At 47.9% G+C, this 19,663-nt stretch overlaps 1 protein-coding gene across 1 annotated transcript in view; it reads left to right on the forward strand.

Annotated features, from left to right (window-relative positions):
- Positions 1-19,323, forward strand: part of LOC132473404 (transmembrane protease serine 9-like) — a 40,059-nt gene extending 20,736 nt beyond the window's left edge. The window contains exons 7-14 of the mRNA XM_060073518.1: positions 13,966-14,125; positions 14,253-14,521; positions 14,930-15,063; positions 15,376-15,643; positions 16,070-16,238; positions 16,679-16,935; positions 17,107-17,204; positions 18,655-19,323. Of these exons, the coding sequence (XP_059929501.1) occupies positions 13,966-14,125; positions 14,253-14,521; positions 14,930-15,063; positions 15,376-15,643; positions 16,070-16,238; positions 16,679-16,935; positions 17,107-17,204; positions 18,655-18,933 (1,634 nt within the window). The 3' untranslated portion in view covers positions 18,934-19,323. The remainder of the gene's footprint in view (positions 1-13,965; positions 14,126-14,252; positions 14,522-14,929; positions 15,064-15,375; positions 15,644-16,069; positions 16,239-16,678; positions 16,936-17,106; positions 17,205-18,654) is intronic.
- Positions 19,324-19,663: the final 340 nt, after the last annotated feature.

Consider the following 19,663-nt stretch of genomic DNA (forward strand, 5'->3'; position numbering starts at 1 on the left):
GATATTCACATTATGGCTAATTTGTTTTTCTTTAAGTTTAGTTTTAGTTTTGTTTTTTATTCAGGATGATGAACATCCTGACACAGTTACCATTCAGGATGAAGAACATCAAAGTTCATGAGGAGGTTATAAGGAGAATAACGTTGATACTTTAATAGGACAACAGTGATGATAATCTAATGCAATTGGACGAAAGAAGGTGTTGCTATTAACTAAGTGATTCATATTATTTTCACACAGGAAAGAATAATTGAATAAATATGGATATGATAAAGAAGGAGAATAATAATAAAATAAAATAAAGTAATCTTGATAAACTGTACAAGTAGGACTACACCTATTAAAATATGGGGTGTATCTCTTTGGTCAAGGATGACAGGTGGATTGAAGCCACATCTGCTGGGAAGGGGTCCTACATGCTATGTTGTCAATTTGGATTCGGAAGTAGTGGGTTTACCTTTCAAATGCCACTACTGCTGCTGCAACACTTTAATAATTGTAACTCTGATAAATGACTTTTTGTTTTATAGTTTCCCTGAGGTGTATTCATTACGCACACACACTTGGCTGCATAGGGCAGATGGGGCTGAAGACTCTGTCTCCATCCCTCCACTTTGCGATCTATACCACCATATAGGTGGGGATTGATTGTATCCCAAGTATGGCATCCTGCAGCGAGCCAGTATGGAAGGCTGGTTAGCCAACGACGGGTAAGATCCCACCTTGACACCCGGGACGACCTAAGGCAGGCACAGTCACGATTACTTGGCAGAGTCGCTGTGGACACTGGCTTACTTGATCATGAAGTCACGAGCTGCAACAATCATAGGAAGTGTAGGGTGGAGGAGGAACAGGAGTCAGATATGTCAGCTCTGGCAGCAGAGGTGGTCTTGGAACGGGGCATGTCGCGTTTTATTTTATTTTACCTTTGTGGTATAGAAGGCCACTAACGCATGTACGTTTTTTCGGTTTAGTGCATAACTTTGGAACAGCGTGGTCTCCGGCGGCTGATGGTAAACCCACCCATATTGGGCTTTGGTTTTGGACATACTGGTTTCGATTTCCCTTCCCAAAAGATTGGTTTTAGTTTGCTGATGGTTAAGGTTAGACGTTTCGACGTTGGTTGCACCAACGGCGTTCTTAGATTTGCTTATCATTTAATGTGCATGGTTTTGACCATTGCCCAAGGGGGGGGATATTGAGGAGAATTTAAAAAAATATATATATATATATAAAAAAAATAATATAATAATAATAATAATAATTAGAAAACAAGGTTTTTCTTCACCATACTTGCAAACAATGATTGACATCCAGCTAAATGAGTGTGAAATATTTGAAAAAACAGTGTTCAACAGATGGGTAGAAGCAGTCCCATCAGAAGACCAAAATGCGGTTACGGTAATCAAGGTTCTGACTAGAGAAGTCATGCCAAGGTTTGGAATTCCGTCACAAATTAGCTCAGGCAATAGGGCAGCGTTTATTCAGAAAACACTCAAACAAGTGATTTAACATCTGCATGTCAAACAAAGATTAGGCTGTGTCTACATTCCTCAAACCACAAGGTATGGTGGAGAGAGGAATGGGACGCTCAAGACAAAAATTAACAACATTTGTGCAAGCACTAAATTGAATTGATGCACTACCACTGGCACTAATGAGTTATCGCATGAAAACTAACAGAACGACGCATCTAACCCCGCATGAAATGCTTAAGGGTCGACCCATGCATTCACCTAACATTCAAGGGTCCCAAAAGGGACTTCCATTAGAGTAATTAGAAATAGAATTAAGGAAAATATGTTTGAACATCTAACTGTTGTACATAAGTTTGTAATTCCAGCAAGAGAAACACGAAGTTCCAGGGCCAGAGGAGGAGCCAGATGCAGACACGCCCGGAGCTGACCAACCACCCAAGGATGATGCAATCAGATTTCGCACCGGATGGGTCGGTGGCCAGGGTGCTGGCAGGGTTACAGTCCCTCAGATTAGATTTGGCAGAGAGCTCCGGCATTAATGACCCCTTCACAGGATGGATGGAGAGCCCAATGAGCGATGGGCGCTACAGGTGCAGCAGGTGCCATCCAAGCTTACCTGGGGATCGAGTATATACCGGAGAGTTTGGACGCGGGACCGCCAGAGGGGCCCGACCTGATCCGGCTGGAGAACATGGTGGGCTGCCCCATTCCCGTCCCCGCCAACGGCACCACCCCCCTCCCACCTGATGCACCCACGTCGCCCGGACCAGGGATCTGCGTTCCGGTACCAGGGGCTTCGGCCCGTTCCCTTAAGGCTTGAGGGCGCCCCTGGCTGTATTCGCTTCTGTACGCTTCACTGTTTTTAGCCGCTCCCATATCTATGCCCGCGTCTACGCAACCGACGCCGGGAACGCAAATGTTGTTGTTTATATCGCTGTCCCACTAGATGGAGCTCGGGGATACACACGGGCGAGATTCCAGGGGCCTTGATTGCCCGTTTATCAGATGAGGTCCTGAGCGCAGTTGAATAAAAGGGTCTAATGCTCAGGTGGCGCCTTGCGTCCACCTGCCCGTGATGACGCTCAGGACTATTCCGTGGTTTCAGTTGTTCCCGTGCCCCGGGCCTACCCTGAATACCCCATGCGTGTGATTGCTTATTGTTACACGACCAGTTAACTCCTCCTCACATCCTTAGTGTGCGGTCATCTAGGGATGGGTTGAGGGGGATTGCCATTCGTTGTTTACCTCATATCTTTCTGATATTATTATTATTATTTAGGGACACGTTTCAGGGTTGCATTTCTTTCCTGTGATTGTTATTGTGTAGTGTTTGTGTGATTGTTGCATTTTGGTTTATATCGTTATTGTTTACTGTTAGTTTTGTTGTTGCATTTTGTTGTTGTTATGGTTTGGTGTTGGTTTTGTTGTGTATCATCTGCTGCCAGTATTGTTGGTATTGTCTGCTCGCGATGTAAGGCCGGGGTGGATGCCACCCCCTAGGTGGGGTGTGTATGGCATACCCATGTCTGACGCATGGGTAGCGTTTCTCCCACGTGGTTCCCCATACACCCGGTCCAGCGAGTTGTTTTAGTCCCATGCTCATGGTTGTTTGTTTTTATGATCATTTTGCCTTCTTTCTGTTATTTCTAATGGTGTTATAATGGTAGTCCCGTGCTGGAGTCCTATCCCTCGTAACCCAAATGAGTAAAAGTCGTTTTGCGACGACTTGAGGGGGATATGTTGGGAAAAATAACCTGATGAGCACATCACATGGCAGGCACATTAATATATAGTCGACTCTTGCTCTAAACCCAACGAACACATAACACAAACATGATAATATATAGTCAGGTCAAGGCCGGAGCTGAAGGCCCCATCTCCCAGGCAGGCAGATGGTGGACACTCAGACAATGCACCAGTATCATCTCCAGAACGGGAGAGCCACATTAATTTATCACACAGGAGACATTTTGAGAGCTCTTCCCCGTTAGGAGGAACCAAGAGATACCTCTGCCCACACCAGGGGCCTGAGAGCCACATTAAATTATCACACACGTGACACGAGACACTTCGGGGGGCACTCCCCCGTTTTAATTTATCACACCGAGACACGAGGAACTCTCCCCGTTACGAAGCTCTCTCAGGGCCTGGGAGCCAAAACACACAGAACCGCACACACCTCAAACGCACACACCTCATCGAGAGGAGGATACAGCATAAGACTGCACCACACAGGGACTCTTCACCTTCTTCTGAAGCAGACCTTCCACGGAGGCGAAGCTCCAGACGAACCATCAGCGCTGATTAGGGACTTAGACATATTCGATTTCTCACGCTTTATGACTCTGTATAACCGTTGCCACTTTACTTAATAAATCCAAGGTCCTCGTGCCGATAGACTTTATTACCTCTCCGTCTCATTTTATCTGGTCCAGTAGCTAGACAGACCGTTTTTCCCAACAGTTACCTAAACATGGTGACATAGATGTACTATAGGCTAGACCGCCTGCCTCCGGCGAACATGCATTCCCTGCATTACGTAAGTACTTGTGGCGGGTGATGGGCCAACCATCTAACACAGCCCTGAACATAGGTGAGGTAATGATGTAGTTTACACGGGCAGAAGCAGCCGCACCTGTCCCACCTGTCCCGTGGGCGTGTCTTCCACCTGTGTTGTGCTGTGGCATTCGAGTGACAAGCAAAGGGGAGGAGAAAATGGTTTTAAAAGGCTCAACTGAATTGAGGAATTGAAACTGTTGGGATGGCTGGACTCAAGGCGCTATGGGTGGCGGTGCTACTGCTGGTGGTGCATGGTAAGTACCCCTCTCCTTCCTCCTGGGCTACCTGGACAGCTCACCTGGACATAGACCGGTTCACGGATAGGATTGTTTGTCCTCAGATCCCACTTGCGTGGGTATGTGTGTGTCTGTGTGTGTGTGTGTGTGTGTGTGTGTGAGAGTGAGAGTGAGAGTGAGTGAGTGAGTGAGTGAGTGAGTGAGTGAGTGAGTGAGTGAGTGAGTGAGTGAGTGTGTGTGTGTGTGTGTGTGTGTGTGTGTAACTGTCCGTCCACACCAGAAGCGAATTGAGCGACCAAATCGCCGGAAGTCATTCACTTTCTATGGGCAAGAGCGACCAAAGCGACCAAAGCGACCAACGCTACCAGCGGCCAAAGTTGAGCGACCAGAGCGTCAAAAAGAAGTTGAAAACTTTTTAACTTTATGCAAATGACTATTATTCGCTTCAGCGACCAAACACTGACAGCCAATCGGAATGTAGACGCTCTTCGCTTGCGTGGATCCCAGGGAACATCGGCAGGCACTTTGGTTAATACCTACCTTTATTCACTCACTGAACAAAATGTCTGCTGAAGTATTAATCGCGGCTGTAACTGGGCACCCGGTGTTGTACGAACCCACCCTTTTTCAGTTCAGAGATCGAAACGCCATAGTGGTTTGGATATCAAGTGATGATAAGCGGGAGAATTTATAGGCTACATCTAGAACGTTCGTATTTAAGCGGGAATCATTATAATTTGCTCTACATGCCACCAATCTAATCAACCAATCGCGTGTAGCATGCTTTAAACAAAACCGTCACATAAACAAACTAATCGACAAGACGAGGGATAAATGACAAGGGATATATCTGTCTTTTATCCCTCTATTCCCCACTATTCACGGAGCCTGAGGTGAATAATTTTTAATTAAATAGTCTAGATAGATAGATAGTCAAGTCTTTATTAATACCAAACGACACAAATCGTCCCACACAGGACAGTAGCCTACAAGACCACACAGAACAAGTCTGACTGGACATACACACAATACATCACATTAAAACTAGACACGCGTTGATAGATAGATAGACAGAAAGACCTAGATAGATAGATATGTTCCATTATTTGCCTTGCGGAGCCAACCAGTCCTGTGCACGTATGCAAATTAGCCATGTGCGCTAACGTCTATTTGTTTTGAATGCGACGAATGAGTGCAGATCATGATTTGCAGATCCAGATCAGTGAAACATATTTCAACTACTACAGCACGCAGGGTTTTTTGTTCTCGGTTGTAATTAGCCTACATTTTAGGATTTTTATATTGGGGGGAATCACTGTCCTACTTGTTGTCGAAGCACTTTATCGAACAAGCAAAACCGTCTCGGCAATATGGCCAAGGTGTATGGGAGAGTTCAATATTTGATATGGCTGTCTGTAGGGCCTACTAAACGCATACGGCTCCTTTAAATGCGTCTGCATAATTGAATTGTACGTCATGAGCGACTTGAGCGACCAAAGCGAACAGAAAAATTCGCAGCGAAAATTCGCAGCGACCAAAGCGTCTTCGACGCTTTGGTCGCTCCTGGTGTGGACGTACTGTAAGAGAGGGTTTACACTCTGAAGAGAGCTCAAAGCTTTGTATTGCAATCGCTGCCTTAATTTATATCTGGTTTTCCTTCGCAGTTTTTCCCAATGGGATTTGGTTACCTTCGTTAAATTCTTTATTCATTAAGAATGCACACTACAAAAGGACAGAGCTTCTATGCTTTATAAGGGAACTGAACGAACCGCCTTCAAACAAGAAACAAAACTGGCCAAAGCTGTCTACCAGGATTTTTGCGTTTACCATCTTAAAAAGACGATGTGAACCAAACAAGATAATCCACATTATGGTGAATAGCACTTTCTCCCAGGAATCTGTTTGTGCCATCTTCCGATGCGATGAGGAAGTCATACAGGTGGCTCATGTTTCACTCGGTAGCTTAAGGCCTCTGGTTATGCCTTGAGTGGTTCCCCACTATTTTGGGGCTGAAGGACGACCACAATCTCCACCAGAAACTCAAGTAACACCAACCAAAAGTTGAGAAAATGATTGTGCAAAATACCACACAAATATTACTAGGATATGATCTATATATTATTCTAATTCTAATTACATATTATATTCTATATTATTGCTAATTTAATCCTTTGACAGTGTGAAATGTATATTAAATTGTAGCAAGAATAATTGATGAATAATTATTAATCAAATCATAGGTAGTAGTAACTATATTGTAAACTAGATCATCATTCAATAAGAATGTACAGACTCACCGGAGACTCTGTCACCTGTGTTAGAGAAACTCTGCATTGCCCTCTATTTAAAGAGAGCAGCTGCCATTGAGTGGGGTTCTTTGACTTGTAAATTGCTTTCACCACTGACTTTGTGTGAACATATTTTCCGTCAATAATCGACCACAATAGTGGGGTGGTGGAGAATCCCTGAATGTTATTTAAAATGCCTTTAGTCTCATTCCCCATGAACCAGACCGACAAAAACCTGTATAAGTCAGATTATGAATGGAGGCGTTGGTGTTGCGGGAAACAAGTCCAACCCTACCCTAGGAAACTTGTTGTGCCAGAAATAACCCCATAGATTTAACCACTTATTGTAGGACATGATTTTGAGATTCACTCTCGTTTCCTGGTATGATGTCACTCTTTTAAAGTGCTCCGTGTTGTAGGACTCGAAGCATGACGTACAGATGTCAGATACAGAATGCCAACATCATGCCAACATCTGACCACAGATGCTTGGACTAAACGGTACCAAATGGGATGTGTCAGACACCCATTGTGTAGGATACTACGTCAAACCAGGAAGAACCAACTTCAAGAATTAACTTCACAGAGTGTGCTTGTGAGATAAGAGGTCTTAAATTGACTCACTCAAGTGATGCGTACTGCAGAGTCAAATTGCTGATTGGGTTCTTTTTCTAACTTCGCTCGGTGTTTCACTATGGGAATCGCCTAGGCGTGACCTACTACTGGAAGCTCCAATTGCACCACGTCTGTCCTTGACAGACAGGTCGGACTGTGCCACAGGGTCCCGCCCCCTGCACTTATACAGTCGACCCGCCCTCCTCAAATCATTCTCGCTTTCTTCCCGTGAGAAAGCTACTCAAGCTCCCTCAGCTCATCTAGGTTAGCTTTAAACTGCTTAACAGTTCACAGACGGGCCGTCAAGGATTCCGTCGCCGAACGCGGTCGTAGGCTTTTAACCTGGTTCGGCTGAGTAATAACTTCGTAAGAAGCTATCTGTTACTACACCCGCTGGGCAGTGTCCGCATAAAGGCGAGCTGCTTCTCCGATTACCCTGTATTTGTTTACAGGTGTCACTGGTTTACGGTGTAGCTTATCGGCTAACGCGTCAAGGCGAGCTTACCACGGCACAGTACACATTAGCTTGTTGGCTGAGCCAAAACACCCGGAGTATAACGAACGCATCACGGCGAGTGAACTCTGTGGTATGCCTTCGCCCGCCACCCCCGCCAAAGGGTCGGAGCCGAAGGCTAGGGAGGCTGTATCCCGCCTGTGCCCCGCGTCATGTGGGGCCTCCATATCAGGCCGGGACCCCCACCCCATGTGCATAGCGTGCATGGGCATTAAACACGCTCAAGCTTCGCTAGCGGACCCGCATTCATGCGCTCACTGCACATCGATGCCGGAGAAAATTCTGGAAAGGAGGCTAAGGGTGACGGTGGCTACCAACCAGGATCCCTGCCTGGCGGGTGCCCCCGCTATAGCCTCAACGAGCACCCATCAGTCCCACGCGACAACGAGCTCGGCGGACATGATGGAGGCGGCATCCCCGCTCGTGCTCCCGCTATTCGATGATTTAATTCTCGAGGCGGAACCGGGCGCTGAGGACGCAGAGGGCGACGGCGACGCCAACTTTGACTTCCTCGACATGGACGGAATTGAGGAGGAGGAGGACGACTCCACTTTTCCGGTCCAAATGTCCAGACCCCCTAGCGCCTCTGACGCTGTACAACCGGTAGACGGTAACCTGTACGAGGTGTGCAAACGGGCCGCTGCAAAACTAGGCATTCAATGGCCTGCAGCCCCTGATGCTGAAGGGGCAGAGAGAGACCTGTACGACGGCAAGAGGCTCCCACCAGCCCAGCCGCCTTCTAAGCAGCTCTTACCAGCAGTTCCCATCTGCATGAAGGAAATGAGCCGCTACTGGTCCAGCCCATTTAAGAGCAAGCTTCCAACCAAGGGCTGCTCAAAGCTGGAGATCCACGGGATGGGTGAGCTGGGGCTGGCCGAACCCCCAGCTGTGGAGCCTTCAGTGGCTTACCACCTCCACCCAAACCGTCGCTCTCTCTCCGCCTCTTCAGGCATCTCCCTGCCTGGTAAGATGGACCGCCTCACTGCTTCCACTTACCAGAGGATGTATAAATATGCAGCACAGTCGGTATGCTCGCTCAATGCCATGACACTACTGTCTGCATATCAGGCTGAAATCCTAGAGGAAATGGGTCGCCAGCTAGACTCTGGGTCACCCAACCCTGCCCTCTGGGATGAAATTTGCATCGTCAATGACCTGGTCCTACGCTCCTCACGAGGCGCAGTTCAGGGCTGTGGTCGAGTCATGGGACTCGCAGTCTCGGGTGAGAGAGCGTTATGGCTCAGTCTCTCCGGTCTGAGTGACGCGCAGAAAGCCGAGGTCATGGACGCTGCATATGACCCAACCAAGGGTCTATTTGGTCCAGCGCTGGAAAAGATGAGAGAGACCAGCACTCTCAGGAAACAGGAAGGAGAGGCCTTCGATCTCTGCCTTCCCCGAAAACAGGCTCCCCGCCCACCCCAGCCAGCGAGGTCAGGCTTTGCGGCCGCCGCGGCGGCAGCAAGGGGAAAACAAGGGGGAAACAGGCCTCAGAAAGCCTACAGACCAGCCCACGCAGCTGGCCCACAGGCCGACCAACAGCCTAGGTCAGAGAACCCAAGGCCATGGGGCAAACACTCCTTCGCTGCTGCGGCAGCCAGGAACCGCTCTCCCCACCCCGGGGAGGGGAAGAGGAAGCGTGCGACCTAGCAATCCCAGCTTCTCTCTCTCCCCCTCCCATGAAGAAAAGAAACCTTGGGGGGGTAGAGCAAAGCCCCGAGTTCCATGGTTCAGGGACCTGGATATGTCCAAGTTCTCCAGGGGCCCTTTCTCAGTCTCTCTCGCCTCACGTTCAGGGCGAACTGAGACAGGGGCAACGGTTGACACAGTGCCACCAAGCATTTTCCCAGTGTCACACAATAAACCCTGCATTTTCGCAACCAGGCCCAGAGCCAAGGGTGAAATGCACAAACCAAAACAAAATAAAACAATGTCTTGGTCCCTACATTCTCATGGGGGGAGCTCACGCTTCTCCTGTGAGGGCAGACCTCTCCCCTTGCGTCCCGAGGGTGACGTCGTTGGGGCGCGATCACATGAGCCCGCTCGCTACGCGAGTGGAAGATTGGCGCGCATGCGCAGTTCACCCGTGGATCCTGTCTACGGTTTCCCAGGGTTACAGACTGCAGTTTGCTATGAAACCACCCAGATTCAACAACGTGTTGGTTTCTATGGCCAGTGGGGATTCGGCACGAATCCTAGAGGACGAAATATCGTCCCTGCTGCGAAAACAAGCGATCAGGGCTGTCCCGAACGAGCAAGCCCAACAGGGTTTTTACTCCCGTTATTTTCTCATTCCGAAGAGAGGGAGCTCGTCCCTTCGCCCCATATTAGATCTCCGTGTGTTAAACAGACACCTGCGCAAATACACGTCCAGGATGTTAACACACAAAGTGCTCTGTCGTTCAATCCGTCCAGGGGGTTGGTTTGTAACGATCGATCTGTCAGACGCATATTTTCACATTGCCATCTATCGCGCACACCGGAAATTTCTCCGGTTCGCTTTTCAGAACAGGGCTTACGAATACTAAGTGGTCCCGTTCGGGCTATCGTTGGCCCCGAGAGTGTTCAGCAGGTGTGTGGAGGCAGCACTGTCACCACCGTTAAGAAACAGCGGCATCAGAATATTCTCTTATCTGGACGATTATCTGATATGTTCCAGTTCACGCGAACAGGCACTCAGAGATTCTACTACGGTGGTAAATCATCTGAGGACTCTGGGATTCAGCATAAATTGGGAAAAGAGCCGTGTGGACCCCGCACAATGTGCGGAATATTTGGGTCTCCACATAGACTCTCTCTCTTATCGCGTCACACTATCAGAGAGGAGACTAACGTCTCTCACGCAGTGTCTCTCCCTCTTCAGGCGGGGAGAGACCGTATCGTTCAGGTTATGCCTACGCCTGCGTGGCCTCATGGCTTCGGTGATATCAGTAGTACATTTGGGTCTTCTGATGATGAGAGATTTTCAGCGCTGGGTCACAGCACTACGTCTGTGCTCCCGTCGCCACCTGAATCGCAAGGTGAAAGTAACACCAGCGTGTGTTACCGCTCTCCGCCCGTGGTCGGTGCGCACGGTTCTGACAGCGGGCGTCCCGCTGGGGGCGGTGTCGTCCAGGGTAACCATGACAACGGACGCGTCCTTCGACGGGGAATGGACTCTTCATCCACAGGTTGTGGGACAAATATGGCGGAGATACGGCTTGGCAGCCGTAGATCCCTTCGCCTCGCTGGAAAACATTCAGTGCCCGTTGTTTTTCTCCCTGTCAGACGTAAGGGCTCCCCTAGGGGTAGATGCGCTGGCCCATCCGTGGCCAAACGTGCTGCTATATGCCTTCCCCCCTCTCAGCCTGATCTCCCCCACCCTAGCCAGGGTGAGAGAACAGAGTCTGTCGCTAATCCTGATAGCGCCGCGGTGGCCATCCAAACATTGGGTGGCGGAAATAGTGCAACTTCTGGCGGGCGACCCATGGCCCCTTCCCCTGCGCAGGGATCTCCTCTCCCAAGTGGGCGGGGAGATTTACCATCCGCACCCGGACCGCGTAGCGCTCTGGGCTTGGCCCGTAAGAGGTGGAACTTGAATGCGGCAGGCCTGCCTGCACAGGTCGTTGACACCATTCAGAATGCAAGGGCCCTTTCCACTCGCCGGCTCTACAGTGGCAAGTGGCGGGTTTTTGAGGACTGGTGCGACTCGAGGCACGCTATTCCATATCAGTGTTCTGTGGTGGACCTACTGTGTTTCCTACAGGGATTATTGGAAAAGGGTAAGGCCTTTTCCACGATTAAAGTGTACTTGGCGGCCATCTCAGCTTGTCATGTTGGCTTTGGGGATAAGCCTGCAGGGCAGCATCCCTTGGTTTGTCGCTTCATGAAGGGGGCGCGTCGCAAGCTCCCAGTTTCCAGGCCCCTGGTCCCTTTGTGGGATTTATCGGTGGTGCTGGATGCCCTGTCTCATCACCCTTTTGAGCCGTTGGAGACGGTGGGGATGAAGTTTGTGTCGCTGAAGGTGGTGTTGCTCTTAGCTTTAACCACAGCTAAGCGTGTGAGTGATTTACAGGCATTGTCTATCCGTCCTTCCTGCTTGCAGTTTGCCCCGGGGATCTCCAAGGTCTGTCTACGGCCCAATCCGGCTTTTGTGCCTAAGGTGGTTGAGTCGACCTATAGGTGTCTCACGGTGGAACTGTCGGCTTTTCACCCGCCTCCTTTCTCCTCTGCGGAGGAGCAGAGACTCAATACATTATGCCCGGTACGGGCCCTACATGTATATGTGAGTCGGTCAGCTGATTTTCGGAAAGGGGATCAGCTGTTCGTGTCCTGGGCCACTCCCCATAGAGGCAAGCCTTTGTCCCGCCAGAGGCTATCCCACTGGATTGTGGAGGCTATATCTCTTGCTCATGAAAGTAGGGGCTTGCAGCCCCCCCATGGCTTGAGGGCCCACTCCACAAGGGGTATGGCTACTTCATGGGCCTTATTCAGGGGAGTGTCGGTGCATGACATTTGTGCTGCGGCGAGCTGGGCTACGCCTCACACCTTTGTTAGGTTTTATAGGCTGGATGTCTCAGGGCCTTCTGTTTCTCAAGCCGTGCTGGAGACGATCTCACCAGACTCAAAGTGATGTTTGCTGCCTGGCTGAATTTGCATAGCTTCGGGAGACATATGCAATACGGGAGTGGTCTATATCTCCCATAGTGAAACACCGAGCGAAGTTAGAAAAAGAACTTTAGGTTACTTAACGTAACCCTGGTTCTTTGATAACAGAGTGAGGTGTTTCACCAACACGTCCCTCCTTGCATTTACACGGAAAGAAACCGGTATAGAATGATTTGAGGAGGGCGGGTCGACTGTATAAGTGCAGGGGGCGGGACCCTGTGGCACAGTCCGACCTGTCTGTCAAGGACAGACGTGGTGCAATTGGAGCTTCCAGTAGTAGGTCACGCCTAGGCGATTCCCATAGTGAAACACCTCACTCTGTTATCAAAGAACCAGGGTTACGTTAAGTAACCTAAAGTTTTATGCTGGTCAATCAACGAGGTGAAGGTAGGGTTATGGTTAGGTTTAGGGGTTAGGTTAAGGGTTAAAAGGGGATGTGGTTATGATTAGGGTTTAAGGTAGGGTTATGGTTTGGTTTAGGGGTTATGGTTAGGATTAGGGTTTAAGGTAGGGTTATGGTCGGATTTAGGGGTTAAGGTAAGGTGATGGTTAGGTTTAGTGGTTACGGGTAGAATTGTTGGTCATGGTCATGGTTATGGTTAGGTACAAATATATTGGTTATATATACAGGAGCAGATTCATTAGCGGTTTTGTTTTTTCGTTGTTCCTACTTCCGTCACGATATGTAAATTTCCGTCACAGTAGGAGAAATTCCATGGACCTATTAAAGAGTGTTATTGGCTCTGCAGTGAGCAGCCACTCGATGGTCCGCCTATCAGAGTATGAGCCTGAGATTGGACCGTTGAGCTGTCAACTGATAGGTCCTGCCTGAAATAGCTCCGCCCATTTGTTGAACAACATATCTGTTTACATTTTTTTACCTAGTGAATATATTCAATGACTATTCTATTATAATGTAGCTTAGGATAAATATATATAAAAATATGTTATTCGATCAAATGGTAATCAATGGTAACTGGATGTACACAACTTTCACATGGCTGTAAACTCAGAAACGTTTGAGTTAAACAGACTGCACTACCTCCCAGGGAACAGACACAGAATTACAACATCGGGACTTTATTTTGACAAAATTGTATTTTATTATTATAGTTATCATTATATTATATCATTATCATCATATTATATTTGATTCACTTATTATACATTTTCTCCCTTTTCTTTTTGCAGAGGCGTCCTCACAGCTAAATGGTAAGAGATTCTAAATAAAAACGCTACGTTTTAATTAATTATAATTGAACATGACCATTTATTTATATTCCCCAAGAGGCTGCCCTATTTCCCTATCGATGCCCATACATTCTGCTTGAATCAATGTATTTAAAATTGATCAATTTCACACTAAAAAGATTTCAGTTTGTGTATAGCATATATATAGGCATTGTATATTTTCATGGATATCTACCCGTGACTTTATTTTACCCTTTTTGGTATTGTGCAAAGTGTCTGACTTTTTTGAAAAGAGCTATATCAATTAAATGTATTCTGAGTATACTATTAAAAATGAAGTGAGGCAGAGAATGTGGGCTTTGTCTTTAGTCAGGGGCACTGCAGCAGCAGGCGTTCATAGAGGCCATTGCTCCTTCTCTGACACCTTGAACCTTTTTCAGTATGTGGTCGGGCTCCTCTCAACACCAAGATCGTTGGAGGAGTGGATGCTGCTCCGGGCACCTGGCCCTGGCAGGCCAGTTTGCAGAGGTTGGGCCCCTTCTGTGGGGGGTCCCTGATCAACAATCTGTGGGTGCTGACCGCCGCCCACTGCTTCCCCGAGTAAAGTCAATCTTCTACATCCGGCAATAGCCAAAACATGTTCCTCATCTCTGGTTCGTCAACAACTCGGTGAACATTAATTTCAGACGAACAAGACTAACGGTGACGTTTTTTCCTTTCCGATCAGAACTGACACGACAGGTTTCACGGTCTTCCTGGGCCGTCAGGACCAGGCGGGCAGCAACCCCAACGAGGTGTCCCGGACCATCTCCAGGATTGTCTGTCACCCCGATTACAGTGGGTCCACCAACGACAACGACATCTGCCTGCTGCAGCTCTCCTCGGCAGTCACCTTCACAGACTACATCGCGCCCGTCTGCCTGGCCGCGGACGGAAGCACGTTCAACAGCGGCATCATCAACTGGGTCACTGGCTGGGGCACCACCTCGTCTGGAGGTGGGTCTTCTTCTTCTGGCGTATGTCCCTAGACCTAGTCCTGAGTGTCGAGGTGTCTCTAAGACAAGACACCTCACCCTAACTGGTCCTGATGAGCTGGCTGTCGCCTTGCATGGTTGACACCGCCGACGGTGTGTGAATGCGTGCATGAATGGTTGAATGGTTGACCATATTGTGAAGCGCTCTTAGTGGCCACTGGTTAGAAATGCGTTATATATATGCAGACCATGTACCATTTAACTAGTTAACATGTGTGCCACAGTTTAGAGTGGGGTCTCTGCACTTGCATTGTGCACTGTCAGATCCACTGAGGGGGGTCGATACGACCGTGAATCAAGTCGTTTCACACAGCAGGGCCCCAGCATGAGCTGCCTTTTCAAAGTCCCGTTTCATTCCTTCCATTCATAGGTTCAGCCGCGGACATCCTCCAGGAAGTGGACCTGCCCATAGTGGGCAACAGGGAGTGTGACTGCAGCTATGGCCTAATCACCAACAACATGATCTGCGCTGGATTGTCGGCCGGAGGGAAGGACTCGTGTCAGGTAACTGTTAAACAGTCATGTTTTGAGAGGAGCTCCCTAGACTAGATTAGATTAAACTATTTTTGTTCTGGACAACAAAATGCAGTTTAGCATGCCAAAATAATGCATTAGGTGAGGCAGGAGGGGTGACATAGTGAGTTAGGCCATATAGCGTACGAAAAAGTCATTAGTGCAAAACAAAACGTACCCCACCAATTCAGCATCAGACACCCAAAGCACAACACCAATCATAAAGGACCTGGCAATGACTAACTTCATGCAGTTTGAGGTATTTTGCTAACCCATCGTGGCTTTGATCCTCTTCCCCTAAAGGGTGACTCTGGTGGTCCTCTTGTAGGCAAACAGGGTGTGCAGTGGGTCCAGTCGGGAGTGGTGAGCTTTGGTCAAGGATGTGCATTGCCCAACTTCCCTGGAGTATACGCCAGAGTATCCGAATATCAGGATTGGATCAACGGTATCATCACCACCAACCAGCCCGGCTTCGTTGACTTTCAATCCGCGGGAATCAACAGCGACGCCACCTTCGACTGTGGCGACCCTCCATCCGGCCCAGTCACCGCCTCACCGACCGCCAACGCACGTAAGTGGCCTTTTGTCTCCATCTGTGGACAATGAGGGTGTTGGATCCTTTTGTCTCCATCTGTGGACAATGAGGGTGTTGGATACTCGGTCTTTGTTGACACACGTCGCAGTGGTACCCTAGTGATATGCTAGAGTGTGGAGGTAAAACTATCATTTGGTCATCTATGATGGACTGTTATTCTGACATTATTCTGACTGTTATTCTGACATACCAATGATCAATTCCCCCTAAGCCAGTAATACATATATTTAAGTAACAAAATACACAGAAAAACCAACTAGAATTTACTGGATTACTTGACTAAAGCATTGGGTCGCGGCTCGGCTAAAGCTGCAAGGTTTCTATTTCATAAGCATTACAATGTTTGTTGACCTCTTCCATTTCTGCCTTCTTTGGCCCACCCCTGATGGTCCCTGGTTCCAGCGTTGACGTGCGGCAGCGCCCCCATGAACACCCGCGACAGCAGGGGGCTGGTGCAGTCCGCCGGCGTGTGGCCCTGGATCGCTAGCCTGCAGGTCAACGGCACGCACATGTGCGGCGGCACCCTGGTGACTGCGGATGCCGTCCTGAGCGACGCCTCGTGCTTCACCATGTAAGTCTGCTTGTTGCGTCTGTCTTGACGATGAGGCTGTACGACGTGCGTTCTGTGTATGTTGCTCTTTGTGTTTTTTTCCGAGCACAACCATGTATCAATCCTTTCTTTCAGTTTTTACAGAATTTTACATTTTACAAAAAGGGGGGAATATTTCACACCTGACAATAATAATCCCTTACCCCTTGCTATCACTCAATGGTTACAGTCATTCGTCGTCCACACATTTATCAAGCGGTGTACAACTTATTTGCATGAATCAGAGTGTTCAAAAACGCATGTATCAATCCTGAGATATAAAAATAGGTGTGCCGTTGTTGTTGAGAGAAAAGCCTATCTGCACCGTGATCCAATTGGATCAGGGTTTCTTTTACATGACGACATCCTGTTTCCAATGGCCGTCGATCCCTCATCTTGGTGGTTTCCCCCCCTTCACTTAGGTACCCCAATGCCTCCTACTGGACGGTTGAGTTGGGCCGCCGGAATCTGAACGGCCCCAACTCCTTCAACATGACCCTGGGGGTGAAATCCATCACCCTCAGCAATCTCACCGGAGACAACATTGCCGTGCTCATGCTGTCCAGTGCACCGAGGCTCTCGGACTACATCCAGCCCATTTGTCTGGACCAGGGGATGGGCAGCTTCCTGAACAACACTGACTGTTGGATGGCAGGCTGGGGAATGGGCCAGGGAGGCGGTGAGGACCCCCATCCACAGCGCAACCCCTTCTAGTGTCAACAAGGCTTTTTGTTACAAAATCGGATCATTGATTGTAGTTCTACTAGTTCTTTGTTTCACTCACTCAGCGTGGCTCTGTATATTGTCCAAACTGTTTGGTTGACCGTGACTTTCTCTGACCTGACCGCAGCCCAAGAAACCCTGCAGGAGTTCAACACCACGGTGGTGGGTTGTAGCAACACGTCATCCAGTGACTACATCTGCACCGAAGCGCTGACTGTGAGAATGGTAATGAAAGGACAACAGTTCAGAATCCTCTTAATTCATGGCTCACAATCAGTGGCGGTGGGTCAATAGAGGGCGCTAGGGCGCCTACCCTCCGTGAAGTCTTCACTTGAATATATCTGCCAACTATTAATCAACTATTATCAATACGAAATAAATCAACAGAAATACATAGCGTTAAATCAACAAAAATACATAGTTGTATACATTAAACAGCGTCTATCCTCGTTTAATTGTGTGATATACTTGTCACTGCCAGCAACTATTTAAATGCGTCTGAACGTCAATGATTTGGGCTAGGCTATTTATTGGTCATTCGAAATAAAGCCCTCCTCCAAGTCAGGGGCGCCGGCCACGTTGAAGTCAATGAAAGCTCGCTAACTTTTTGCTGTCTATCAAGCAGACAACTTTTCATTGGCGCAAGAAAATTCTCCCTCGGGTCGCATCAGTGTGCGCCCCAGGCCAATGGTATTGCTTTTCTTTTTTATCACCACATGATTGGACAATTCAGCGAATAAATCAAACAGGCTACCTCCCTCAGCAGCATTTCGCGCAACACAACCACATGTAGAGAAGAGATAGATTGCTAAATAGCAGAGAGTTGCAAGCACTTTCAACCCTTTTCAGTGGAGGCATTGGACTCCCCAAGCAATGTTATACTTAAAAGGAGCACGTAAGTTACATATTAATTAAGTCCTTCGGCCTGTGGCATATAAACAAAATGAAGCAACTGTCCCATATTTCTAACTGCATTTGAAGTAGACATTGATTTTCACAAAAAATGGACGCTATAGGACAGTGATCATGATTTGTCTCAATATCAGAATAACAACAATGGGTCAAATAGCAATGGCTGGTTGAATAGGGTTAGGGTCATAAAGTAGGTCTGTATATGCAGTGTAAGCTTGTCCAGGCCCGGTCAGGATGTAGGCTATGACTCTGAATGAATAGTAGGTAAATAGGGAGTGGCCATCCCCAAAATGCACCAGAATACAGGAAATCAATTCTGCGGGGGGGGTGGGACCCCAGACCCACTGTCTATAACTGTGCCCCACCGACCTTTTTGATCACTAGCCGCAACTGCTCACCATGCCAAAATGTATGTTCAAGATTTACATCATAGCCGTTTGCCTTGGCATAATGCCTCAGTCATATTTTAAAGTTCATTGTGTATTTAGCGTAAAAAGTTAGAAGATATAGATATAAGATATAGCCAATGAGGCCCAGTGAATCAGATATCACAATTTGGCCAAAATATGACTTAAATATGGTAATCATGCCCTGATGCTAACGATATGTGAGAATTGTGCATGATTTGTCATTGGTAGGCTACATTCATATCTTACAGTCGTTTTCAAGCTAGGGGTGGACACATGTTGGTGCTCTGGAGTTAGTTTGGAGGGCTGTGTGTGGCTAGGTGCCGGTGGGGATGACAACGTGTGTTTGGTTTCAGGGTGACGCCGGAGGCCCCCTGATGTGCAAGAGCGGCAACTCTTGGACCCAAGTGGCCGGGCTTCCCAACGTCATGGGCAACAGCAGCATGGTGCGCTCAGAGAGAGCCGCCGACCAGTCCATGTTCACCTCCACAACGCGATTTGCTGGCTTCCTGAGGGAAACTCTGGGGAGTCTTCCGTCCCCCGTCCCCACCACCAGTCACGCGTCAGACGCACGCATCTCCATGTCCTACCTCCTCCTCCTCTCCTCCATCTACCTCTTCTCTGCGCTGGTCTAGAGGCAGTGTGGCCTGGAAGGGCTCGACTCCGGTTTATATTCACGTTGTTTGGATCTCATGGAGGGAAGTATGTGATCATGTAAAGAAACGATCACACAGCGTCTTGTTGCTGGAGTCGGTGGAGTCTCATCTTACACATGATATATAGTTTGTGTTGATCATATTACCTTTTTGCTCTGCATGTGAAGGTGCAGAGTTATAAATACATATCTCTTTTTGATATGTGCTTCTTATTTTGTTTGGGGTTGGAATTGTCTTTCGTTTAGCTAGCAATGGTTAGGAGAGACTAAAGGTTGGGAATGTAATTACACTGGGGGTGTGTCATATGACCTTAACAAGCAGAATAGTCAATTTCAAAGTTTCATTTTAAAAATAAATTCAGTTAAACAAGTTGATGACAAATGAATACCGCTGTAGAGGTTTTTGAAGTGTGAATGCCCGATATGAGTACTTAATAATACCATTACAGTTGGGAGAACAGTCAATGGGAACCCACTGTTTCAGCAGTAATACAAACAATATGGCTGGTTTCCACCAACATGGATTGATTAATCCTGGTTTAGGGTTTCTATGGTAAGTAAATCTAGGTTAAAACTGATTCATAATTAATCACAGATGCGTTGCACATTTTAGTTGTAACTCTGGATTAGGTAAACTAGTTTAAACAAGGATTAAAATAGGATTAGTTTGTGTTCAGTGTCTGCCATGATGGATTCCGGCGAAATGTGAA

This window comes from Gadus macrocephalus, chromosome 2 (assembly GCF_031168955.1).
Source record: "Gadus macrocephalus chromosome 2, ASM3116895v1".
Lineage (NCBI taxonomy): Eukaryota > Metazoa > Chordata > Actinopteri > Gadiformes > Gadidae > Gadus > Gadus macrocephalus.